This window comes from Balaenoptera acutorostrata, chromosome 5, assembly GCF_949987535.1.
Source record: "Balaenoptera acutorostrata chromosome 5, mBalAcu1.1, whole genome shotgun sequence".
NCBI lineage: Eukaryota > Metazoa > Chordata > Mammalia > Artiodactyla > Balaenopteridae > Balaenoptera > Balaenoptera acutorostrata.
This window is the reverse complement of record NC_080068.1, coordinates 52,771,192-52,798,877: the sequence shown is the minus strand read 5'-3', so window position 1 is coordinate 52,798,877 and position 27,686 is coordinate 52,771,192. Positions and strand designations below refer to the sequence as shown.

General features: G+C 36.0%; 1 protein-coding gene across 1 annotated transcript; it reads left to right on the top strand.

The window, feature by feature from the left end:
• Positions 1 to 368: 368 nt before the first annotated feature.
• Positions 369 to 20,595, top strand: AFP (alpha fetoprotein). Its single transcript, XM_007179847.2, has 15 exons — positions 369 to 490; positions 974 to 1,025; positions 1,979 to 2,111; positions 4,074 to 4,285; positions 5,366 to 5,498; positions 6,435 to 6,532; positions 9,867 to 9,996; positions 11,813 to 12,030; positions 13,615 to 13,747; positions 14,285 to 14,382; positions 14,964 to 15,102; positions 16,732 to 16,955; positions 18,084 to 18,216; positions 20,045 to 20,099; positions 20,467 to 20,595. Exons 1-14 carry the CDS (start codon positions 406 to 408, stop codon positions 20,087 to 20,089), a joined length of 1,833 nt encoding a protein of 610 aa, XP_007179909.2. The 5' UTR covers positions 369 to 405; the 3' UTR covers positions 20,090 to 20,099; positions 20,467 to 20,595.
• Positions 20,596 to 27,686: the final 7,091 nt, after the last annotated feature.

Sequence of the window (27,686 nt, the reverse complement as noted above, 5' to 3'; positions counted from 1 at the left end):
TAATGAGTTAGTGCATTTAGTTGAATTTCATACAAAGTCTGATATCTTTTGTCTATGGCCCTGTTAACTTCTGTTGTGCAATTTAGGGAAAAGTCACCTCCTTGAATACTCTTAGTTTGAGAAGAATATTTGTTATATTTGCAAAATGGAATGAATTTGCAAGTTTTCCCCCCTTTTTCCACCCAAAAGAGGTCTGTGTCCTTGAACGTAAAACACAAATAATCCCTGTGCTGTTAATTATTAGCAAGTCATCCCATTTGGAACATAAGGAAATAAAGTAACAGATATACCAACAGAAGATTACTAGTTAACAGGCATTGCTAGAGAAGACTATAAAAGAATTTCAGCATGATTTTCAATATTCTGCCCCCATCATCATCATCAACAACGAAATAACTAGCAACCATGAAGTGGGAGGTATCAATTTTTTTAATTTTTCTACTAAATTTTACTGAATCCAGAACAATGCAGAAAAATGCATATGGAATAGGTAAGATATTTTGTGCTTTTCTTTTGTCTTTTTCCTATATGAAAATTCTTAAATTTGCTTTTATTCATTTGCCTTGATTTATTTATCATACTTACTGTTCGACACAGAGGAAAATATTTAATTGGTGAATATCATTAAATGAATGATAAACTTGTATAATTATAAGAGTACAAGAGTTTTACAAAATCATGGCAGTGCTTAACATTACCTGTGAATGGTTCAATGGTTCCAAGAAATTGGAAGATATAAAATCTGAATTTTAGTGTTAAGTCTACTATAAATTATTCTCATTAACTTTATTCCTTAGTTTCCTAGTTTTCTGAAGTACAAAATTAAGATGCTTGGATACATAATTCCTAATGTCCTCTCAGTTCTAAAATTGTATAGTTTTAACTTAGACACAAACATTTACACCTAACAATGATTACTTTCCTGATTGCAGTTGAAAACATCATTTCTCATGATGTTTATCTTGTTTTCCAGCTTCCATATTGGATTCTTCCCCATGTTCTGCAGAGATGAATTTAGTTGACCTGTAAGTTTTGCTTGTATAAATGTACTTTAAATATGCAAAGCAATGAAAATTTTAGTTGGGTAATTGAATAAGTTTGGATAGCCCTATGAGTTTTTAAAAGTGTGAAAGCAAACTAGACAATGCTAAGAAAAGTTATTTATGTTGAATATCAAATTGATATTGAAGAGGTTGAACTGTTACCCCATGCCTTAGATGTTAACCCCAAACTCTAGATTCCTTGTAAAGAGATGGGACAAACAAAATCAGAGTTTAGAAACTGAAGAATAATGTCTGATTGATGGCAACTATATATGAATTCAGGAATTTTTCTCATCAATACCAATAGGATGACATTACCATATTCTCTATTCTGAATACTATTTAATCCTAGTAGCAAATAGTTGGAGGTAAAATGTTCTATTTTTGGTTATTTGTAGAAGGTATGTTGTTCTCTTGAATGCTGTCTTTCTGTCCCACACTTCTGAAGTTTCTAATAAGGAATTTAAAGTCGTGTGTTACAGGTACTGGTTGCACACAGAAACCTGCAAAAGCAATGCTTTGGGTCAATCCATGATCAGACCTTGATCACGCTGGTAGTAGACACAGGTAGAGGTCTAATGACCAATTCTTTGCTTAAAAAAAAAACAACAACAAAAAACTACAAAGGATATAAATACCTTCAATTATGGAGACATTGCAGCGGGTAGATGACCACAAAAGGAGGAAGCACTCGTAGGGGAAATCCACTTATTTTCATTGTTAACAGATATATATATATTTATGGGGGAAGGGGACGAGAAGAAGACAGACATTTCTTCCTGGATGGCTAAAATTTCACATACTTTTTTAGCAGAAGTCATCCCCTAAACAGGTCACAACATAACAGACAATAAAAACAAACAAACAAAAAACTAACCTTGAGAAAAAGATTGATATGTCTGTTCCTTAAGCATTCATATGTATTTTTGTTTCAGAGCTACCATATTCTTTGCCCAGTTTGTTCAAGAGGCCACTTACAAGGAAGTAAGTCAAATGGTGAAAGATGTATTGACTGTAATAGAGAAATCCACTGGCAGTGAGCAGCCTGCAGGGTGTTTAGAAAACCAGGTGAGTGAATAATAATAATTTTTTGAAAAAGCACTGTGATATTTGACCAAAACTCAGCATGCAGAAGAGAAGATGCAGGGACTGCATAAGAGATAAATACATTTAAATATCTCAAGACCTGTTTTATGAAAGGAGGTTTAGGTTAATTCTGATTTGCTGGAGAGAGCAGAGGAGAAAACAATGGGTGTCTATTGTAAAGAGACAATATAAGCATGGTGACTAAGAGCTAAGGTTCTGAAATCAGAGTATCTGGGTGACTATGGGCATATTACTTAACTTCATTGAGTTTTAGTTTCCTTATATATAAAGTGAAGAATAATAATAGCTTCCATTTCTGGGTTGTCATGGAGATGGATATGATAATGGTAGTAGGGGTTAATTTTTATTAAGCACACAATGTGACAGGCATTATTCTCAGGAGTGTTACATATCCATTGATAATCAAAATACTTTGTGACACGGAGCATAGCATTGATGAATCAGAATGAATGTCCAGTGAGCCAAGAGACCCTGGCTGGGGCTTATTGGTAGAATATCAGCTTTGCTTGCAAATATTAATTTATTAAATCTTTACCATAATCCTAGGAGATAGATGCTAATATTCCAGTTGGAGAAGATGAGGCACAGAGAGGTTAAACAACTTTCTTAAGGGAGCCCAGAACCAGGATTTAAATTATGTCATCTGGCTCCAGAACTAACACCCTTAGTGACTTCATTATACTATACACTATAGTGAATGTGAGGTGCATAGCACAGATTAGGGTTGACAGGTTTAACAAACAAACAACAACAAAATATGAAGCCCTCTTAAATTTGAATTTAAGATAAACAGTGACTACTTTTTTAAATTATAGGATATCCTAATGTAGAAGATTAATAAATAACAGTTATTAGTGTTTATTATTATCTCAATATAGAAAAGAATTAAGAACTTTAAAATGATTAGAGCTACCAGTTCTGGGACAAAATGCCCTGAGAATCCTCTGTCATGATGGAGCTAGTGAAGTAGCCAAAAAATGATGTATCTGAAATATTGTAAAGGAGATGCCCTTTTAAAGATATAAAGTACTTTACGACTCTGAAATTGATGACTTAAATTAAAATCCCTGATAGGCATCTCTATTTTTAGCTTGACCTGTGAAATAAGCAAAATACATTTTATATTGCAACTTTACATCCAATGAGACATCCAAGGTGAAGTTACAGATTAGTGATTTACTATTGTAAACTTAAAGGCATGATTTTTAGGTGGATTGGGAACTGGAAGTCTTAGTTAAGATTTCCAGGATTCTCTAAATATTAGCAGTTATAAAAGCTAAATTAAAAGTTTCCTGAGATGAATGAAACACACGTATTCCTCAGAGTCATTCACCAGACTAGTGGTGTCATCACCTGATTTTGGTAAAGCTAAGGCAAACAAGAAGGATTTTAAGCATTTACAATGTACATTTTAAAACTTTTTTTTTTTTTTTTTTGATCTTAGTTCCCCAACCAGGGATTGAACCCAGGCCACAGCAGTGAAAGCGCCAAGTCCTAACCACTGGACTGCCAGGGAATTCCCTAAAACATTTTAGCTAAATCTATAATTAGACCCATTAAAAGTATTTGAAGCTATTTTTATTCAGTTTCAAAATATTTTGATTTTTATGTGAAAATAATATCCAATTTTATATCAGTGTCTCATAATAAGAATGCCAGATGGAGTATCTATGTCCTCCTTTTAAGATAAAATAATTTTGTCTGATAGGCATGTGTATTATTTAAGGTTGAAAACTAAATTCCATTTTCCAAACACATAATAGAAAGCTATCCCATCAGGCTGAAACTAAATATATTGGAATTTGTAGGGGGAATTATTTTCCTAATCTACCGTTCTGATTTTAAATATTAGAAAACTTCTCATGTGTTTTACAGCATTTTTAGGTAAAATGAGTTGTCTTTCATTAAAAATAAATCTTATAGGTATCTGCCTTTCTGGAAGAAATTTGCCATGAAAAGGAAATTCCTGAAAAGTATGGGCTTTCAGACTGCTGCAGCCAAAGTGGAGAGGAAAGACATGACTGTTTCCTAGCACACAAAAAGGCCGCTCCAGCATCCATCCCACCTTTCCAAGTTCCAGAACCTGTCACAAGTTGTAAAGCATATGAAGAAGACAGGGAGCTGTTTATGAACCGGTAAGGATCCCATTTTAAAGGTAGATAAGACCCCAGAAAGAGTGCAGTACCAAGCAGAATCTACAAATTCTGCAATTTGTGGCTGTATTCTAAAACATGGAGAAATAATGTTTGGTGTGGCACCTGCTGAGCTCCTGCCCTACGAGATTAGGTGAGAAACATTAAGTGTAACTTTGTCTCCACAGCACGTAGATCGATGGGTATAGACCACACAGGAGGCCCACCAGTTTTTCCTTTAGTCTCTTAGATACACCTTGTTTTTTCTCTCTAATTTTAGCTTGCCCAAGAATATATTAGTGTGGCACAAAATGACTCCTTCCAGAGCCAAATATTTGGTGTTTTGTGTTCACCAAATTGCCTGAAAATAGAAAATGTTAGAGATCCAGGAATGTTTAAGGTACATAAGCATGTCTAACATTTATTGAGCACTTAGGATGTTTTAGGAACATGTGCTTGGCACATATGACCATATTAATGCTCACAAACAGCCTATCGTCTCCTTGTCCTCTTCCTCTTCATTCCTTTTCTTCTTCCTATTTCGGAGATGAAGAAATTGAAGCTTAGTCGGTTAAGACAATTGGATGGGGGCAGACCGCTAGTACATTCCCAAGCTGGGATTTGAACCCAGATTCTCTGTTGGGGAAGCCTGTGTTTAACTCTTAATCACTTCTACCTTCCACGTTGCTGCCTAATCCAGAGAAATATAGAGCCTGCCCTTAGAACATCTCTGCTATGTTGACTGCCAGGGTGGATAATCTCGTTCTGCACTGATGAGAAAAAAGACTCCACCTTTCTCTTTTACTTAGTGGAGGTCTGGCATTGTTGACCCCGAAACATATCTGAGTAGGTTTATTGAAAAAGATACTTACATAAGAATCATAGTCAGTGTTTTTGCCTAGTTTGTTCTTATAATAGATTTTTCCTTTTCTTGGAGGATCTTTAGCGAGGAAAATTTTGACAGCAAGTGGAAAAAAAAATGACTATTTTCTGAATCTTTAAACAATTCCAGAGCCAGTTCCAAGCAGTAGCAGTCCTATTTTAATGTGTTTGTAAATCTTACCGCTCCTTTTCATTTCACAGATACGTCTATGAGATAGCAAGAAGGCACCCCTTCCTATATGCACCTACAATTCTTTCTTTGGCTGCACAGTATGACAAAATAATTCCACCTTGCTGCAAAGCCGAAAATGCAGTTGAATGCTTCCAAACAAAGGTATTGTATTTGTGTGGATATCTGAACCAATAACTTCAATCTGGCTATGACTTACTAAAACCAAACAAAGTTAAAAATGGAAATATGCTTTGTGGGTAGAGTATCATTTTCAGAATAGAGCATATTTCAGCACTCTGCTATTCTTTGGGCTAAAAGAGCTGGGTTTGCTCTTTTTTTTATTCATTCCTTTATCCATTCATTCAGCCAACAATCATTTTATTATTAAGGAAGTGAGTTTGGTGGGATGAAGAAAGACAGAGATAGAGGTGATAACATGAATGAAAGAGAGAAGAGTAAGAGGTGAAGGAAGCAAGTGAAGAAAGATGGGGCAGAAGTAGGAGGAGAAAAAGAGGAGTAGAAGAGAAAAAAGGTGAACGAGAAGTATGATAAGTGCTTTATATTTATTATTTCTTTTAAACCTTAGAACAAATTTGAGGTGTAAGTGTTATTGTCATTTAACAAACAAGGAAACTTAGGTTTAGAGACACAAATAGTTTTCTTAGGTTTTGGAGAGCTGGAACAACATCCACGATTAATTACTTGCTGCCTGAAGTCCTATAACAAAATTCCTAAGAACAGTGACTATTCCCAGAATGTCAGGCTGTGATGCAATCTTACTTTTTGTTACTGAGAAGACATTTAAGAAATTATCAGGCTTCAATTTGTTCAAAATTACAGGTATTTATTCATTATCTCAAGTATGAAAGTTACAAGTGTTTCTGTTTCAAGATAGCTTTAATAAATCTACCTGGCATAGATGTATATAAACCCATCTAAAAGAAAGAATGAATAAAGTTCTGCAAAGATATATGGCATTTATAATTTTTAGCAAAAATTTTTAGAGTTTCATGTTTTAGTTGTATCTGTTATTTTTCTAATTATTAGAGCCTATAAAGGAAAATACATCCTTTCTTGACACCTTGTTTTTCTATCTAGGCAGCATCAATTACAAAAGAATTAAGAGAAAGCAGCTTGTTAAATCAACACATATGTGCAGTAATGAGAAAGTTTGGACCCCGAACCTTCCGAGCCATGTAAGTTTAAGCTCTATCTGGGGAAGAAGGTGAGATCTGCAAAACTCCCATTTTGCAGTCTGAGTTCATTTTTCACATTGTTACTGTTGTAGAGAAAGAAGTTTCCTTTGATGAAAGCTAACGTGATTAGAATCATGAAATCCTAGGATTGGGAGGAACAGATCAGTCTGCTGTTTAACACTTATTAAGGTCTACATGAGATAACACTTGAGAAGACTTTGGAGATTTATGCTTTTTACCTATTCTTCTAGATACTCAAGTTCTGGACTGCAATCAATTTACACCTCATAATTATACTACACTTTTTTTTTTTTTTTAGAGGAGAGAAGTATTACCTTTTATTATTTTTTATGCATTAGTTCTTTGAGATATATGCTTTTTGATGTGTGTTATGGTCTAAAAGAAGTGCTCAAAAATTCCAGTTGTTTCTCTTTTCATTTGGGCTTGTTTGTATGCTTTATATCTGCAAGAGATTTTAAGGTTCTTGTGGTAACAAGTTTGCTTTCTTCCCAGTATCCGACACAATGGTTTTGATCTATGATCTCCAGATGTTATTAAACTGTTTTTTTTTTAAGTTGATGGAATGATCTTAAGCAGATATACCACATTTTCCTAGATTCTCTACAAGGTAAATTAGCCTTCTTTAAGTATCATTTAAAATTTCTGGCTTAACAAGAAATTCTTTACATTAACTCTGCTTCCTAATCTGCTATAAAAGTCCATTATGTCAATTGTTGCTTTTTATGAAAATATTCACTTGAGGCAATAATATTAGAATCCATTGTCCAGAGGAAAACAAAATTGTAATTTCTGAAGAACTGGCATGTATTTTCCTAACTGATGAAAGCATGTAGCTCACTGAAGTCTGTTTTCTTGTCCCAGCTGCTAAAAAGCTCAGAGGCAAATTTGGAGTTTTTCAACTGACTGCATTAACTCTTACACTTCGCATATTTGCCTTTTCTCTTTTCCCTTGATTGTATCTATCTATCTATCTATCTATCTATCTATCTATTTATCTAATCTATCATCTATCTATCTTTCATCTATCTAATTTATCTCTATCTCATCTATCTATCTTTGTTGTTAGGATGAGAGGAATATTTTTTAAAAAACACAAAAATAAAAGCCCAAACAATTGAATCAGGTAGTTCAACCTCTTCATTTTTACACATGAGTAACCCGAGGTCCAGACAGATTAAAGCAGTTTACCCAAGACCACACTACTGGTCATCAGAACCAAGTTTTTCTAGATCCTTGTCATGATTTTTCTTTCTTTTTTTTCATTTTATTTTATTTATTTGTTTTTATACAGCTGGTGATCCTTGTCATCATTTATTTCCATTACACCTACTTGTCTGCTATGTCAGTGATCTCTAATTGTCTGTGTCCTGACAACTGAGACTTTGAGGTCAAGTATAGGAATCAGAATTACCAGTGGTTTAGAGCTCCACTAGCCAGTATGGCAGCCACTAGCCACATGGAGTTCCTGAGCATTTGAAATGTGGCTAGTGCAAGTGAGGAACTGTGTTCTAAGTGTAAAACCTGATTTCAAAGACTTAGTATGAAAAAGAAAATGTACACTATCTCATTAATAGGTTTTAATGTTATAAGCAACAAGGACCTACTGTATAACACAGGAAACTATATTCAGTATCTTGTAATAACCTATAATGGAAAAGAATCTGAAAAAGAATATATATATATATATATTTATATATATATATATATATATATATATATAACTGAATCACTTTGCTGCACACCTGAAACTAACACAACACTGTAAATTAACTATACTTCAATAAAAAATGGTTAAAAAATAAGTTTTAATGTTGATTACATATTGAAATGATATTATTTTTGATATATTGGGCTAAAAAACATATTATTAAAGTAAATTTAACTTGTTCCTTTTTACATTTTAATATGGTTACTAGGAAATTTTAAATTACATAACTGGTTTAAAGTACTCTTCAACTTTTATGCTGAAACATTTCTAGTCTAGAAAAACATCTGACCTGCTAATTGAAGAGTATTAAGTGCATGCATTTAAAGTTTATTTATTTGTTTGTTTGTTAAATGACACATTTAAAAATATTGTACATAGTGGAGACTTAGATTAAAGTTTTTAGTCATGGATTTAGTTCCAAGACTGACTGATTCTTCTTGGAAGAGGTCAGATTATGCTTTAACCACCCTCCAACTCTATTAGAAACTTAAAGATTGATTGATGATTTGCTTTAGTTAAATTTATCTTAGAAATACAATGTAAGTTAAGATTTTATTATAATGACATTATTTATCATTTGCTATCCGTAAGTAATTAAATTTAAATGTTCTCAATTTAAAAAGAAAATCCGTCTTTATCAGTAGCAGCAACAATACCAGTTGCTCTAGGGCACAGTGGTCTCACCAAGACATCTCTTAAAATTTACATGAACTATGCAGAAGAAATAAGAATTTTTATTTCTTACTTCCTTTTTGGGTCACACTACATGTCTTGGCATGATGACACATTTGAGTGTTCAGTATGCACCACTTTCTTGCCCCGTTGATATGCACACATGCACCCTTCCCCATATTCTAAGAAGTAATTTTTTCTCCCAGGTAAAAGAATGATTATTGTTCTCATAGAATTTTCCATTTCTTAATTGTTTATCCTTTTTAATTTTTTCCCACCCTCTCACAACAATGATCCCCAATACTCAGCCTCAGGGTTGAACAGCAAAAACATAGATATCATTAAAATTCACAGGAAAGGTTTTAGGAAAAGATAAATCACTTCTAAACCTTTTGTAGGGCCAGATCACAGTTTATAGAGCCACTGCCTTGAAAGACTGGGCTAGAATTAACAAGACATAACACTTTTCCTTTTCTTTTTAAACAAGAACATATTGGTCTTTTATCCTTGGAGCTGTAACTATACTAATACTCTATAAATGTTATTTAAGTTTTCTTAACATCTTTATTGTGGAGTATAATTGCTTTACAATGTTGTGTTAGCTTCTGCTGTATAACAAAGTGAATCAGCTATATGTATACACATATATCTCCTCCCTCTGGCGCCTCCCACCTACCCTCCCTATCCCACCCCTCTAGGTGGTCACAAAGCACCGAGCTGATCTCCCTGTGCTATGCAGCTGCTTCCCACTAGCTATCTATTTTACATTTGGTAGTGTATATAATTCCATGCCACTCTCTCACTTCGTCCCAGCTTACCCTTACCCCTCCCATGTCCACAAGTCCATTCCCTGCGTCTGCGTCTTTATTCCTGTTGTTATTTAATTTTGATAGATAACCAAGATTGATTTCTAATTCTTTTTTTTCCCCTTAGAACTGTTACTAAACTGAGTCAAAAGTTTCCCAAAGCGAATTTTACTGAAATTCAGAAACTGGTCGTGGATGTGGCCCACGTACACGAGGAGTGCTGCAGAGGAAATGTGCTGGAGTGTCTGCAGGATGGGGTGAAGAGTCTTGCCTCCTATAAAAGAGATATTCCCACTCTCTTTTCTTTCTTTTGCTCTCATTCTAAATGGGAGAAGGGTGTCTGTCATGAGTTGGTCATAGAATGTGGAAACTAGCTGACTGAGTGAAGTTACAGACTTCTTAAGAGTAAAACTTGAATCTCTTTTGTTGACTCTGCTTTTCACTTAAGGGATGCGCTCCTCTTCCTAGACCAGTGCCCATTCATTCTTACTTCTGAAGGAGATGGTAACCTCTCTGGAGGTCTCCACACAGAATTTTGGGGGGAAAACTCTATTTTTAATATATTTGTTTTTTCATCCATTTGTGCTTTCTTGATAAATATATATTGAATACTTTCTATGTGCTAGCCACTGTGGGGCATACCTGTTAGGAAGGCACAAGCTGGTTTCAAGAAATGTATAGTTTGATAAGAGAGATAAGACATGGGACCTCACTGGGGTTAGAGACTGTCTTTGGTTTACTGTTATTTCCATAGGCCATCAGCACAATGCCTGGCACATGAAGGCACTCTATATTATATACACGGAGCTATTACATGAATACAACAAAATAATAAAAGAAACATAAAAAATAACACAAGATATTATTCTACAAGGTAAAAAGCTAGCCATCACGGAGAGGTGTGAATAAGGGCTCTAGAGGAATTAAAAACCAAAAACAAATACCCCCAAAACAGAATCCTCACGCATGCCATAGTCAGTTGCGATTTAAGCAGTGTGGCATTGGTCTATTTCGGGCCACCCTAGGCTTCCTAGTTGTTGGAGACCTGTCTATCCCCAAGTTATTCCCTCTCTGGTCCCCTGTGATACACCTTCTTCTTCAAGGAGGCTTAGAATCATTGCTCCTAGATATTTCGGTGGCTTGAAACCAGGGCTGGAATATGGTTTCCAGAAGGTTGAAAGTGAGGGTAAAATGCTCCTTTCAGCCAGTCCACGGCAATTTGGCTGAGATACACTTGAAAAACCAGCAAGAAGCCAAGGCTGTAGGGGAGTCTTTGGGCCCAGGCAGAGACTCCTGGTGTCAGGAGTTGGGGAAACTGGACTGAAGAGGCTGCCTCCAAGACAGATTTTCCTATATCATTTATCTTTCCTTTTAGAAGCATTTGCCTTCACGTTAGGAATGGTAATAAGAATGATTTTATTTTTCTTTGATGTGAGTTGTATCAGTTTTAGTTGACTATTTTACTAATTTGTATGCTCATTTTTTAAAGTTTAGTTTTTTCAATTTTTGGACTTCATAACCACCCTTTTCCATTAAAGTGAAAAAATAATTTAAGTATGGTATATATGTTGGATTTTAATGGCTGAATAATGGGTTCTAATTGTTCCTGCTGAGAATGCACAGAATTTTCAGTCCTTTGACAGGTACATGTAAGCTCGGCTTCTTTCTGGCCACTTACGTGCCTTTCATTAGCTATAGACTGCCCTCTGGAGGTCATAATGGGTTACTGCAGGGTTATATAAACAGCAAGTATTTACTACCAAATTTCAATACTAATGGAAAGATATGCATCAACGTGCATGTCATTTGGTTTGAGGAGTACATTTGTCTTTTGTTTTTAAGAGCTTGCTATTAGAATAAAATAGTAGATTTTAGCTGACAACTATGAAAAGAAGAATTGAACAAACAAGGCTAGGTGGAAAGCAGTGAGGAAACGTAGAGTACGGAGAAAGCACTAAAATGCGAGACAAGGTAAATGTCTTCTTCCTTCCTTCTTTCCTTCCTAGGACTGGCCATGAGGTCCTGAATTAAAGAATAAATGTTTAAAACTTAGACTTTATTTTTCTATTACAGGAAAAAATTATGTCCTACATATGTTCTCAGCAAGATATTCTGTCAAGCAAAATAGCAGAATGCTGCAAATTACCCACCACACTTGAACTTGGTCATTGCATAATTCATGCAGAAAATGATGACAAACCTGAAGGCTTATCTTCAACTCTAAATAGGTTTTTAGGAGAGACAGATTTCAACCAACTTTCTTCAAGGGAAAAAGATCTCTACATGGCAAGGTAACACACTCTGTAAATGTATGTTCACACAAGTGAAAATTATGATGTGACTGACAGCTTTGTGTTGTTGAAATGGTTTCTGAACTCAGTATGTGAGGATAATGTTAGAATGTTCTAAGCCAAAATATAGTTAGGAGGAAATAACTAGGAAATAAGGAATAGGGTCTATCTTATACTGATGAGACTTTCACCACTGCTGTTATTAACTGGCTTGCTTATGAGGATGCGTTTTGTTTTGTATTAGTTTCTCTGGAATCAGAAACATTGTCATCCCTGTATGGATGACTCATGTAAAGACCACCATTGGACTTCCGAATAGGATACGGATATTTTTGTAATAAGAAGGGCTCATAATTAAGAATGTGCTTTTTCATTGTGCATGTTTTAAAAACTTTTTCCCCCAAATGTAACTTAATAGATAATGCTAGATACAAGGGCTTTCATTGTAGCAGTTTATTTGCTATTTATTGAATACATGTTTTATTTTTTTAAGGAAATGAAAACACATTTAGAGACATTTGCAGTATGGTAGTTGTAATTGACAAGACATGTTCTCATTCTATTTGCCTTTAAGGGGAGCAAGCAGTTAACACATTTTCCTTTATTGTACAGTGTGTATCAGTGGACACTATTAGAGGAGGGATTTGTGCAGTTCTTAGGACACTATACTTAATGATCTCCAAAGGTCCTTCTAAATTTGAGTCTGCTTTTAATGTAGTAATGAAAAGAATGGTGCAATTTTCTTTTTAATATTCCTGGAGGATATTACTCTATTGTTGATTAAAATTAGACATGTACACATTGTTTGCACTGCTAAATTAAATTATGCAAACAAGAACAAAGTCCAGATTTCAGAAACCCATAATGACATTATTGGAGGAAGAACTAATACGACCTATTTCTACAACCTGGGAATACAATTAGTAAATTCAAGAATTCTCTTTAAATTTACCCATTCATACATTCTGAAGGTAACTGTTTATTTAATAGAAGCAGTTCTTCAATTGGAAAGGTTCTTTGCAGTAGAAATTTTCTCAGCCGAGAATGATCTTCCCCCAGACACTTTGTGTGGCTTCCTTCACCCAGGTTTTTCTCCTGAAAGAGCTACTCAAAGAGACTTTTCTTGACCACACACTCTAAATTGTCACCCCTTTCCTTCTTGTCTATCTTCCTTTATTTCTCTTCATTGATTTATCACTACGTAAGATTGGATGACCTATTTCTTATCTGTTTCTGTCTCCTTATAACGCCTGCTTTTGAGAGGTCAGACAGTTTATCTTATACATTATTGAATCCTTACTGCTTAAAGAAATTGTTTGCACAGGCTTGGCAGTGGAAAAATATTTGTTGTATGGATAGATTTCACATCCATAATTGAAAATGAATAGTGCAAAAGAAAACAAAATACCATTTTAGAACAATTTGAGGGATTATAATTTTTATTAATAGCTTTGCCATCATATAGTTGAAATAATATTTGATTTCTAGGTTTATTTATTTGCATTTTAACTTCTGCATGCCATATAACACAGGAATAATTTGTCTCTTAATTCCAATAACATGATTTTTTCACACGTATTTCAGATTTACTTATGAATATTCAAGAAGACATACTAAGCTTGCTGTCCCAATAATTCTAAGAGTTGCTAAAGGATATCAGGAGTTATTGGAGAAATGTTCCCAGTCTGAAAACCCTCCTGAATGCCAGGATAAAGGGGTAAAATGCTCTAGTTTTTTAAGGAAAATCTGGAAAACTAGATGGATATCATGCATTAAAAGTGCTGTTTGTTTGAAAACATCTGGTTACTAATGAGCAGTTAGTTATGTCTACTAACTAGCTATCTAGCTATTAAGTAGTGATTAACTAGTAGTCAACAACTATTGGCTTATTTTAGAAATAAGAATGTTTTAACCAAAAGTTCTTTGATGCACAGAATAAAGATAATATTCATTTTTGAATAGCTCCACTCCAGAAAGGCAAGAATCTTGTACAGAAAGAATTGTAACTTTTTACCCAAAGTTTGAGTTCTGCCATCAAATAACTTGGTGATTCACAAAGTTTTAAACTTAATCTCCCTAAAGTTCATTTGCCTTAATTCTCACAATTCATCTTTAATAGTAAAAAACCCTCTAAAAGTGGTTTCTCTAAGATTGGTATCATAATAGAATAAACTATTACTGGCCAATTTTTACATACAAAGTTATGTGTGCAGAAAGAGAAAAAAAATGTATATAATAATGCTTGTATTTTCAGGAAGAAGAGTTAGAGAAATATATCCAGGAGAGCCAAGCGCTGGCAAAGCGAAGCTGCGGCCTCTTCCAGAAATTAGGAGAATATTACTTACAAAATGCGTATGCTTTTTTAAACAGTATTTTGAGTGATTTAAGATCATTAACTAGTGAGGGAAAGACCCATCTAAATTAATCACCCATGGCTACCCTAATTCCAGCCCCTGTGTTGTACTGGAGGTCTTGTAATCTGATCACCCAGTTTCCAGTTCCAGAAGGTGGCCTTCCCCAGTTCTCGCTCTTTAGGAGCAACAGATGGCCTGTGAAGCCTGATCTGTGGTACTGGCTTTGGGTTCCCCAAACCGTGCAGAGTTTTGCAGTAAAGATACCCATTCTGTCATAGCCTGTCGTAGTTAAAGCGCCAAAAGATCAAAGTGCGTATCGAGGAAACTTCTGAGGTTGGGAGTAGGACTCAGCCTGCTGCCCAGCGTTTACTTTCCTGTTGTGATCTGTTGGTGTAAGAAGAGGGTAGGGAATGCTTATCAGAGTAAACGCACCTCCAGCATTGGTCCAGGTACCATGTGGGTGAAACAAATGAGCTGATTTCATGTCCCCTGATGCCAAAAGAGGGTCTTTGAGAAGGAATCAGGGTCCAGAGACTCGTGAAGGACTCAGCAAGATTTGATCAAAAATGTTTCTTTCAGGTTTCTTGTTGCTTACACAAAGAAGGCCCCTCAGCTGACCCCAGCTGAGCTGATGACCTTGACCAGGAAAATGGCGACCGCGGGAGCCACTTGTTGCCATCTCAGTGAGGACAAACAATTGGCCTGTGGTGAGGGAGCGGTGAGTGTTTTGTTTAGTCCCATCCTGTTTCTGCCCTGTTGGGCTTGAAACAGCCTTATAATTCCCATTTAGGGGAAATGGGAAAAACCAGTGTGGAGATGGCTTTCCTGGACTTGTTGGATTAGTTGCAGTTGAAGGGGTGTAAGAACTCGGCTCTGAGTGGTTGGCATGTGGGCAAGCTTCCTGTCCTTCTAGCATGGCTGGTAGAAGTGCAGTGAGTTTATTCAACAAACAAGCAAGCTTTATGTACAGGGGAGACAGAAAGACAGACACGTCACTCAATTCATGATTTCACCAAATACCTACTTTAATGTTAAAACAGAAAAAGCTTCAACTTTGACAGATTAAAATTTGCTATTTTGTTTTTAGCCATGCCTATGTTTTTGTCTTTTATAATTTAATTTTTTTTGATGATATTAGGGACAATTTATTCCCCTTGACAGGGTACAGGGTACAGAACAGGTAAGTCCCACGTTCTGAATAGTAAAATGACTTTCCAGTTGGTAATGCCAATGATCTTCTTAATGTCAGTAGTGTCATACATATGATTACAGGTTGAATTTTTTAAATTATTTTTTCCCTTGAAGTCACAATTGTGAATAAAATTGTGTATCTTTTTTTTTTTCACTTTTCCTCTTTTTGATGTTGGGGAGTCATTTGCTAATCAGTCTTCATGTCCTGGAATTTTTTGTCAAAGGTTAGAAGTGAAAAGAAAATTTCCTGTGTTTAAGCATCATCTTTGTCATTTATTGAATCCCACATGTTGGGAGGATGCAGGGGTACAGGATGGTGTAATGGTTCAGGAGTATAGGTTCTGGGGGCCTCCTGCCTACACTCCCATCCCACTGTCACCACTTGTGAGTCTTGTCACACTGGGAAAGCTAGTTATCTCACTAAGCTTGAGAATTTTCATCTGACATTTGAGAATAAAGTTAGGATGGCTGTCTTAAACGAGGTAATCCGTGTGACTCCCTCAGTACTAGCCTGATACATAGTATGCACACAAAATATGTTGGCCCTTATTACAAGTTATTATTAGGTGTTTAAGAAATATCTCTGAAGTGTGGAAGGTAGGCGAATTCTACATTAGGAAAGCCTTAAGGACACACAGACTCACACACACACACACACACACACACGTCTTATTTCTTTACAATTAGGACTACATATTAGCTGTATGTATGTATGTATGTACATATGTGAAAGGGTTAGGTTTGTGCTATTCTTACCTTCAGAAAGTGATTCTCTGAATCCCAAAAATAAAATGGAAAGCTCAACTAAATATACATGGAAAATGTAGGCCATGTATTGATTTCAGAGACTTTTCCCCTTCAGAAGTATGTATGTAACTGAAAATGTGCTTCAAATTGCTAACACAAATAGCTGAAGTGGCTGTCTTCAACATCACTTGTGGAACATTGGTCACTAAATGCTGAAGTTTATCCCAAACAAATGGGCAAATAAGAATCTACAGTATGGCAGCACATGATCCCTACACAGACAGCAAATTTTCCTGTAAATTAATTATAAGTTACTGGGCATTAAACACTATTGCAACAATTTTCCTGAATCAATTCTATGGCTGATGCTCCATCTCCTTGCTTTCTTCTTTCTCATCCTCCTAATTAGGCTGACCTTATTATTGGACTGTTATGCATCAGACATGAAGAGACTCCTGTAAACCCTGGCGTTGGCCAGTGCTGCACCTCTTCATACGCCAACAGGAGGCCGTGTTTCAGCAGCTTGGTGGTGGATGAGACATACGTTTCTCCGCCATTCTCTGACGACAAGTTCATCTTCCATAGGGATCTGTGCCAAGCTCAGGGTGTAGCACTGCAAACAATGAAGCAACAGTAAGAAATGGGTATTTGCTAGCATGGAGAAGACTGACAACACTAAATAGCGGTTGACATTTCTACTTCTCACACTCAACACCCTTGGGCTTACAAGGAGAAGATTATTACTCCAAAGCACTTAAAGTGACTTTCAGAATAGTCTTGTCTCAGAGTCTTCATAGCCTCTAGTCTGGAAAAATTCACTGGGGCAGATAATTTCCTGTTTGTAAAAATTGTCTCCTTTTAAACTATTGTTGTGATGCATCTTGGGATCGAGGGAAAAGGAACAATCTGTTTCAGGTAATTAGGATATATCTTTGCAGTAAGTCTTGGGTACTTCCATTCCAAGCACTGAAGAAACACCTTTGAATTTTTTTCCACACTGTTTACTCTTTGAAGAGAATAACCATAACATTTGACTTAACCATGCAATATGGGTGTTATGAAGTGGAATACACATTTCAGTTCATTGTGGGAGGCCTTCTGTAATGATGATAGTAATGCAAGTCAAAGTAACTCATGTTCTCCAAATTCCCATGCATTTTCATACTCCCATACTTTGTAAAAGGTCTTCCTTCATTTTGGAAAACTTGTTCATCCCTTTTTTCTCTGTCACAATCTGAGGCATGTTTCTAGGTACAGTATGAATGCCGCCTGGCAAGCCTCCCCTATTCCCTGGGTCAACATTAATTCCAGCCTGAATGTATTGCCAAATGAGTATTACAGGCAATTAGGACAGACGGTGCTCAGGTTAGGGGTGTGATAATTGTGAATGACAAGGGTTTGGAAGTTGGAGCCTTTGAGTATGGATAAGACATATTTTAGAAGAGAGAACTGGAAAGAATATTTTAGGCAAGTAAGAAAAAGACTATTTCACTACATATAAGTAAGGTGGAACTGTGAAATAGTGTTTCATCTATAACCTGCACAAGTCCAGACCAATGGAACACTTAGCATGTTTCTTGCCTCAGTCTTTCTAATAAAGTATTAGACAAGATATATGTGGTGGGTCTGGTGATGGGTTAATGGAATGAGGGTTTAGGGTAAGGGTTGCCAGGACTCTGAAAGTTCTCTCCTAGGAAGGCTTTAGAAAAATATCATTGCATAGCAGACTTCTCTTTTATATTGTTTTGTTTTAAATCATAGGTTTCTCATTAACCTTGTGAAGCAAAAGCCACAAATCACAGAGGAACAACTTGAGGCTGTCATTGCAGATTTCTCTGGCCTGCTGGAAAAGTGCTGTCAAGGCCAAGGGCAGGAAGTCTGCTTTGAGGAAGAGGTATGTGCAGCTCATGTTTACACTCAGAATACTTAGTATGGAATTTTTTGTAACGAATAATGAAAAGAGTATCCCACTAATTTATAATTTTAAAATAATGCCAGAAATATTTATATTTAATTTAGAAATTGATTGAAGGACTTTATAATATTTAAAAATAATCACAGTTTTCTCACTAAATATTAGGAGAAGTGTAATTTTAGAGTATATATTTTTTTAAATTATTATTTATTTATTTATGTCTGTGTTGGTCTTCGTTTCTGTGCGAGGGCCCTCTCCAGCTGCGGCAAGTGGGGGCCACTCTTCATCGCGGTGTGCGGGCCTCTCATCATCGTGGCCTCTCTTTTTGCGGAGCACAGGCTCCAGATGCGCAGGCTCAGCAATTGTGGCCCACGGGCCCAGTTGCTCCGCGGCATGTGGGATCCTCCCAGACCAGGGCTCGAACCCGTGTCCCCTGCATTGGCAGGCAGACTCTCAACCACTGCGCCACCAGGGAAGCCCTAGAGTATATTATGAGAATTAGTAATTTTGATTTATTTTCTAGTGGAGAAAACTGTAAAGTGAATGTATAATTAACTGATGATAATTTAGACAGCTTCTGGCTTAAAATTTATCAATTGAGCTAAATGGATTAAAAGGATTTAATAGCAAATGAATTGTGCACATAGGATATTGGGGGAATATTTATAGAAAATATATTGAACTCAGGAGCAAGCCTTTGAAAATTAACAGAGTAGTAATTAGGTATTATCTTAATATAATTATTTAGCAATTTTAGCTGGATTTGTAAATTGACTACATTTTGTAAGCCTCTAGTTTGTATTACTAAATATATTTGAATACAACATCACTGTATTTAAAAAAGTTATTCTATAATTCAGCCTTTTTGCCAATTTTATTTGACTATCTCATGATGTAGAAGCTTAGATGTTTTGTTATTTGATAATATTTAGAAATGTTGAGTTTTTCAATAGATAATATAATTACATGGGTTTGTGTGTACTTATTAGTATGTGTCTGTTTTTGGTAGGAGGGGGTGGGACACAGATAATGAAATGAGATAAAACAAAACTGATAAAATAGATTTTATGTAAACCATTTCTGTTAAATATGATACAAAAAGATTAATGTCCTCTGTTTTGAGAACACATTCATTTACATGCAGAGAACATGAACAAATAGTAGCATAGCAGTATTTTCTCTGCAAACCTTTTAATTTCTGTGACTGATTTGTAGAGAAAGCGGAGAGATAGGATGAAGCTTTGTAAGAGTTTGGAGATTGGTATAGGAAAAACAATACCTCCTGTTGATAAGAATGGAGTTGTTTTCCTTCTGCCTTCTATTGTCCTAGCTTGTTGACATCAGAGTTGTATATCTTTATTTTTAACTTGGTTAATCTATAAACCAATGAATTCACCCCTAGCTAGTGGAGAGTTAACTGTACGACTGGCACAGTGGTCTACTTTTTTATCTGATGATTCTTATTGACTGATTTATTTTATTTTTATTTTTTTCTTTTTTTAATTGAAGTAGAGTGGATGTACAATATTATATGTTACAGGTCTATAATATAGTGATTCACAAGTTTTTAAAGATTATACTCCATTTATAGCTATTATAAAATATTGCCTGCATTCTCTGTTGTACAATATATCCTTGTAGCTTATTTTATACCTAATAATTTGTACCTCTTGCTCCCCTACCTCTATATTACCCCTCCCCCCTTCCCTCTCCCCACTGGTAGCCACTAGTTTGTTCTCCATATCTGTGAGTCTGCTTTTGTTTGTTTATATTCACTAGTTTGTTGATGATTCTTTTTAATTTGCAGGGTCCAGCACTGATTTCAAAAACTCGTGCTGCTTTGGGAGTTTAAATTACTTCAGGTAACAAAAAATTCAGATAAGGCTAACTATAATGTTGATTCTCCCCAAATATTTATCCATAGTTAAATACATCCTAAGAGCTAACATTAAATACTTTTCTTAAAAACAAATGCAATTCAGTAAAAAAAAAAACTTATTTAAAAACCCTGGAACAAAATAATGTCCACAATGTTAAATTAGTGATTCAACTAACTCAAAATTCTTTAAAGTTATTTCAAAAGCTTCAGAGAATGTCATTAGAAGGCCTTCCTATCAGTTTATCTGATATAGATCTGATATATGTATATATATGATATAAAATAATAAAACCAGTTACACCCTGCATCTATTAATTTAATTAGTACTTGTATTTTTGTTCTTGTTACAGGGGGAAGAGAAAAGACCAAAAGTCTTTATTGTTTGGTGTGAACTTTTCCCTTTAATTCTAACTGATTTGTGCTTTTTGTGAATTAAAGAAACGATGAAGACTTTTATGTGAAATTTCCCTATCATAAAAATAAAGTATCTCCAAATGTTTCTTTTTTCCTAGCCTGCTTATTTATGAACACTTATAAATAATTTCTTTAAATAGTTTTGTATACCATTGTCTGAAGCAGATTCTGGTCACAAAGCACTGAATATTGGTTATTGTAGGAGATTAAAGCCCCTCAAGGATGGATTTACGACATTGAAGGCTATATTACGTGGTGAACTAAAAACATGTTCCCAAGTGAAGCACTTTTTGGTGCTTCTAGGGCACACTGTTCATTAAATGATCATTTAAGTATTCTAACAGATAAGTTGGAGATGAGAAAAGAAATTATCATGTTTTTATAGGATCCATCAAGAATGATGTTACTCAAAATTTAACATCTACTTTTTTCTTAGTCTTGTTCATAAACCTTTTAAAACATAAATGTTAACTGTACTGTAGTTGTTTTGATTGAATATAGTTAACATTTTCATCAATTATTATTATTTTTTGTTCTGCAAGTATTTATTGAGCATTCACTGTGTCCCAGGTCCTGTTCTGGGTGCAGCCACTGTCCTCTAGTTGCTCCAGTAAAGAAGGAAGCAACTAAGAGCAATGCAACAAGATTATGGCCATTATAGAGGCAACAACACGTTGAGAGAATCAAAGGGTGGGTGAGACCAATTGTGACTGGGGAAAGTCACACTGGCAGAGACAAACATTTAAGAAGCATCTTAGAAGATGAGTGGGCATTCATCCGTTCAAGTAAAGGAGAAAGCAAACACATGAAAGAGGAAAACATGGCCTATGACAAACGATGATGAATGATTTTAGGGGCGTATAGGGTGGGGAAGAAGGCTATAGACATGGAAGATCAAGCAAGACATTCAAGCTATATAGGATTGAGTGGATTCTCATGGGTTTTATTCCAAAGGGTTTGGATGATGTCTTATAGGTAACAGGGGAACAGAGTAATATCTAAGCAGAGTGATTAGCTTTTAAGGAGATAACTCATGAGATATGGAGGATGGGGAGTAGAGGCAGGGGAAAGAGTAGAGAGGGGCAAGGTCAGTAAGTGGTGACAAAAAGATCGGTCCACCAGTAGGGAGGCTGTTTATTGTATTAGCTTTGAACAGAAATCTAAAGATCACATTCATACTTTGGCATCTGCTGCAGGAGAAAACATTTGCTCAGAGCAATAAAATGAGCTTTCAGTTCTAACTCAGTTACTTTGTCCTTTATATTTTTCTTTCAATTTTGATGGAACATCTGTGGACTTTGCCTGATTGCGGTGTAATTCTAAGAAGTATTAACTTAGAGATCACAGTAAGATAAAGTAGAATTCAACATAAAGCATTTAACAGGAAAAATAATCTTTTATTGTTAAGAGGAGAGTTCAAGTAAGATAAAACTGCTTGGAAAATTTATGAGCCAAATGATATTTCATTGATATGTATAAAGAAAAAATGATTGGAAACACTAGGACAAATTGACACAAATACAATAGTAAATTGGAGATTTTAGAACATTTCTGCTTCTCAGAAAAAACAAGTTAAACAAACAATAAATAAAAACTCAAGGTAGAAACTTCTCTAGTCAAAGGTACCAGTGGCTTCTATGCTGCAAAATCCAGTAGTCAATTCTCAGTGTTTAGTTTACCTGATTTCTCTCGGGACAACTTGACACAATCGATCACTCCCTTTTCCTTGAAGTATTTTTCTACTTGGCTTCTGAATTTTCCTCCAACCTTATTGGCTGAATCTCCTCAATCTTCTTCACTGCATTTTCTGCAATTCTTTGACCGCTAAATGTTGCAGTGTCCCAGAGCTGCTCTTCCTGAATCTAAACTTACCTCTAGGTGACCTCATATAGACTTGATGCAGTGATACCATCTAGATGTTGACAACACGTATTTATATCTCCAGCCTGGATTTTCTTTCCCCTTAATTTCCAGGCTCTTGGGTCAGCTTCCTCCCTGACGTCTCCATGTTGATAATGCAGAGACAATCCAAACTTAGCACATTTTAAACTGAACTCCGCCCCATCCCAAATTTGTGTCTCCCTCTGTCTTGTTCTTCCTTCTGCTTACTCAAGCCAGAAACCTTAGAGTCATCTATGGTTCCTCTCTTCCATATCACCCCTACATTCAATCTATGAGCAAAACCTGTTGGCTCTACCTTCAGTGTACATCCAGAATTTGACTCTTTCCCAATACCACTAGTATAAGCCACAATCATACAACATAGGGATTATTGCAATAGCTTCATTTGTCTCCTTACAGGTACCCTTGCTTCAACCCCTGCTCTAGGCTCAACACAGTAATTGAGGCGCTCCTTTACATCTAAGTACATTATACTACTTTTTCCACATCTCACTCAGGGTAAAGTCTCTACAATGACTCTACATGATGATAGCTTTCCTCCCTTTTCTCTTTCTTCTTTTCCACTGAGTCTCTTTGCTCAGGCACAGTGGCCTCCTTGATGTTCTGCAAGTTACCAATTAATTTCCTGCTCGGAGTTTTGCCTTTGCAATTCTTCTTGCTTGGAAATTGTGCCCTCAGATATGTGTGGGGCTCACTCCATCACCTCCTCAGGCTTCTACTTGTTATCACCTGCTAGATGAAAAGTCTTCCTTGACTGTCCTATTTTAAATCGTACACCTATCCTTATCCCCCCACCAGTTATCACCATCTCATATACAGTAGATTTTGTTTATTTTCTGTCTACCTCCACTACTGTAAACCCCATGAGGAGAGGGAGTTTTTTTCTGTTTTTTTCACTTCTGTTATCCTCAACATAAGAACAGTGCCTGGAACATAATAGGCATTATATGAATATATGACGGATATGTGAATGAATACACATGCCATAGGCTGTTATTTTATTATAAGGTGCTAAGGGGTTGTTAGCTTCATCTTCTAAAGGCCACACTGGGGAGAAGAAGCATGGGTCTGAGAAATTAACATCAAAAACATAAGAAACCACTGAGGAGGTTCAAGACCTAAGGTTTGGGGTGTGTGTGTGTGTGTGTAATGAGGATGTGTTGGTGTCTTGTGGTCTTGTGGCTACTGTAACAAACTACTGCAAACTTGGTTGCTTAAAACAGTTTTCTCTCTCACAGTTCTGGAGGCCAGCGGTCTGAAATCTACCAGGGTATTGCTCCCCTTGGGGCTCTAGCAGAGAGTCCATTCCCCGCCTCTTCCGGCTTCTGGTGGCTGTCCCAGCATTCCTGGGCCTGGAGCTGCTTTACTCTGGTCTCTGTTTCCATATTCACATCGTCTTCTCTCTGTGTGTCTGCGTCTTCTCCTCCCTCTTCTCTGTCTCAAATCTCCCCCTGCCCTTCTCTTAAATCCATTTGTCATTGGATTAAGGGCCCGCCTGGATAATCCTCATCTCAAGATCCTTAATTACATCTGCAAAACCCCCAAAGCCTGGTGTCTACAGGATAGTATTAGGATAGGACTAAACTCCTGCTGCGGTAACAAACTGTTGAAAGCAGGTGAATATAGACCAGCCACTCTTGAAAATTACTCTTCCAACCTCTTCCTTGCCGTGCCCTACTGCCCCTGGACTGGTAGATTACCATGTAAAGAATTTGCCTCCTCCCAATGATGCCACTTTCGACGAGTTAAGGGAGATTCCAGAGAATTGCTTGATGGTATAATATTAAATTGGTGATACATAATAGTAAGATATCTGGAAATCCCCAAGTGTTCATGAACTAAATAACACACTTCTAAAGAACTCATGAATCAAAGGAGAAATTAAAAGGACACTTAAAAATATTTTAAATTGAATTAAAATGAAAACACAGCATATCAGAATTTGTGGGATACCATTAAAACAGTACTTAAAGAAAATTTATAGCACCAAAGTCACTCTGTTTTATAATTTATAACACTCTGTTATCTTCACTTAACATTGATTAGAAAAGAAGGAAGATCTCAAAACAATGAACTCAGCTTTCACCTTAAGGGAAAAAGAGCAAATTTAAACAAAGCAAGCCAAAGAAAGGAACTAATAGAAATTAATAAAATAGAAAAGAGAAAAAACATAGATAACAGTCAATGAAACCAAATCCTGGTTCTTTGAGAAGATCAATACTATTGATAAACCTCTAGCTGGATTTTAGGGAAAAAAAGAGAAAAAAAGCAAATTACTAGTATCAGGAATGAGAGAGGTGACATCACCTCAGATATCAAAATGATAAGGGAATATTTTGAAGAATATTTTGCCAATAAATTTGACAACTTAGATGAAATGGGCAAATGCCTTGAAAGACACAAACTACCAAAGCTCATTCAAGAAAAAATAGATAATCTGATTATTTCTATATCCATTAAAGAAATGGAAAATTTAAAGATCATTTCCATAAAGAAAACTCCAGAAAACTGGTGAATTCTACTAAACAAACATTTAAGGAAGAAATTATACTAATTCTACACAAACTCTTCCAAAAAATTGAAGAGAAGGGAATATTGTCCAGTTCATTCTATGAGGCCAGCATTACCCTGATACCCTCTATCTGCCATGTGAGGACACGACCAAAAATTGGCAGTCTGCAACCCAGAGGAGGGCTCTCACCAGAACCTGACCAGGCTGGCACCCTGATCTCAGACCCCTGGCCTCCAGAACTGTGAGCAATGAATTTCTGTTGTTGCTAAGCTCCCCACTTAATGGCATTTTGTTATAGCAGCTTGAACTGACTTAGACACTATTCCTTCTGTTCTGTTCTCCCTTTCTTCTATAGATAACAGCTTATCTCACTTCTTGGTTACCCATTCTCACCTTTATTTTTAACAGCTAAGCAAATATATATATATATATTTCTATTGCACCATTCTACCTATATTACACAAGGGGTTACATACTTACATATATTGTTCTATACCTTCTTACACTTAAAAATGCAATCTTGGTGATTACTCCATATTATGCATAAGTTTTTTCCTCAATTTTTTAACAGCTTCACAGAATTTCTTTGTGTGATTATGTTATAGCTTATTAATTGACCTTTTATTGACATTTGGATCATTTCTAATCCTTTGCTATTGCAAATAATGCCACAATGAATAACCTAGTGCTTTAGTCATTTAGTAATATTGGTAGTGTATTTTTAGCATAGGTACCTATTAGAAATTTGTTGGCTCGAAGGACAAATACATAATTTTTTTAGATATTGCCAAATTCTCCTCAGTAGGTATTACATCACCATTTTGCATTCCCACCAGCAGTGGATGAGAGGACGTATTTCCCACAGTTTTATCCTCAAAGTATGTTGTCAAACAGATTTTTGCCAGTCAGATAGGTGAGGAGTGGTGCTGTGGTGTTGCATAGATGTTCGTTTCTCCTGTTATGAGCATCTTTTTTAGGTTTAAGGCCCTTTTTTATGTTTCTTCTTTTTGTGTAATATCTGTTTATATGATTTTACTATTTTTCTATCAGATTGTTGGTCGTTGTTTTCCCTTCAGATTTCCAGGAGCTCTTTGTATATTCTGGTATAGATTGCAGCTATCTTTTCTCAGTTTTTCCTCTGCATTTTTTCCTTTGCCTATAGTATTTTTCCATGTAAAGCTTTAAAAGTTCTTTGTGTGTAGTTGAATTTATTACTACCTCTGAATTTTGCATCATAGGAAAAATTTCCCCACTTCCCTTGGGTTTCATCCAGTACATTTATCGGTTTTTCCCCCTTTTTACATTTGGAACTCTGATCTATTTGGAATTTTCCTAGTGCATGGATAGGCATTTGAATCTAATTTTAGATTTTTAGTTGTATGTGTCTTTCTCTTGATTGCCATTACCACACTGTTTTAATTACTATGCTGTTTTAGAATGTGTTTTATTATCTGGTAGTGCTGCTTTGACCAACCCCTCACCCCAGTAGTTTTTTTTTCTCCTTAGGGTTTTCATGATTATTCTTCTTGGTCATATATACCTCAGTCAGCACATAAATGCCCCAGCTTCCCAGTCTCTGGCAGGACAATTCTAGGAAATCATCTTCCACTTCTCAGATAAGATTACATCCAGTTGCCTACACTGTTACTCTTCTCATTAACATCTCCTTTATTAGTTTTTTCTCTTCTCTGTCTCACTTCCTCACTTGCGCCTCCTCGAATCACCTTCCAAATAAATTAAAAGTCTTTGCCTGGAGTTCTGCATTTGAGGAACCCAAACTAAGAAAGAGTCATTTTTAGATTTTGACCTAGATGTAAAAGATACCGACCACTGAGATCTGAGTATGCTATATAGGTGTGTGTGGTGGTACAGAAGGGGAGGGAGAAGTGGTGCCTTCTAATTTAACTGTTCAGAATGTTGCTTTTTAGCTTGTTCTCCGGATTATTGCCCTATAGCCTATATCTGATCTTTAGACTTAGAGCTTCTCTGAAATGCCCTTGGGAAGCGTTGGTCCCATCTTCCATATTTTGAACTCAAGTTCCTTTTTTTTTTTTTTAACATCTTTATTGCAGTATCATTGCTTTACAATGGTGTGTTAGTTTCTGCTGTATCACAAAGTGAATCAGCTATAAGTATACATATATCTCCATATCCTATCCCTCTTGGGTCTCCCTCCCACCCTCCCTATCCCACTCCTCTAGGTGGTCACAAAGCACTGAGCTGATCTCCCTGTGCTATGTGGCTGCTTCCCACTTATTTATTTTCTCCATCAGCTTGATCCCATCTGTGTTAGTTTCTAGGATTTTCTCAAGATTTTGAATGTTCTGCTGGCTATCTCGCTCTTTTTTTCCCCCAGTGTCCTTATGTATATGTATGTGTCTGTATTGTTGAAGCAAAACTTCTTAGGCATATTTATCTGAGTAAGTTTCAAAGTTTATTACTCATTAATGAGGGAGTTAGCAGTTAGATAATTCCAGGCAAATTCAAAATGGCAGGAAGAAAACTGATTTAAATACATTAAGTTTCTAACTAGGCACAGACTGCTATTTTATTTCATATAATCGCAAAAAATCACATTCTTATCAGTGATATGGGATTAGACTTGTGAAATGGATGAATTGGAGCTGTCCTCTCACAATTGCCAGGCATGAAATGGATATCAGAAGTAATAAGTAACATATCTGAGAAGAAAATTAAAAGCAAGTAGATCTAATAGTTGAAATATACCCAGAAACAGGTTTT

Excerpts from the sequence above, each read along its gene's own strand:
- AFP (XM_007179847.2), top strand. The coding sequence starts at position 406 with ATGAAGTGGGAGGTATCAATTTTTTTAATTTTTCTACTAAATTTTACT. Across the intron at positions 9,997-11,812 it reads TGGAGTGTCTGCAGGATGGG|GAAAAAATTATGTCCTACAT; the intron begins GTGAAGAGTCTT and ends TTTCTATTACAG. Across the intron at positions 16,956-18,083 it reads CTGCAAACAATGAAGCAACA|GTTTCTCATTAACCTTGTGA; the intron begins GTAAGAAATGGG and ends TTTAAATCATAG.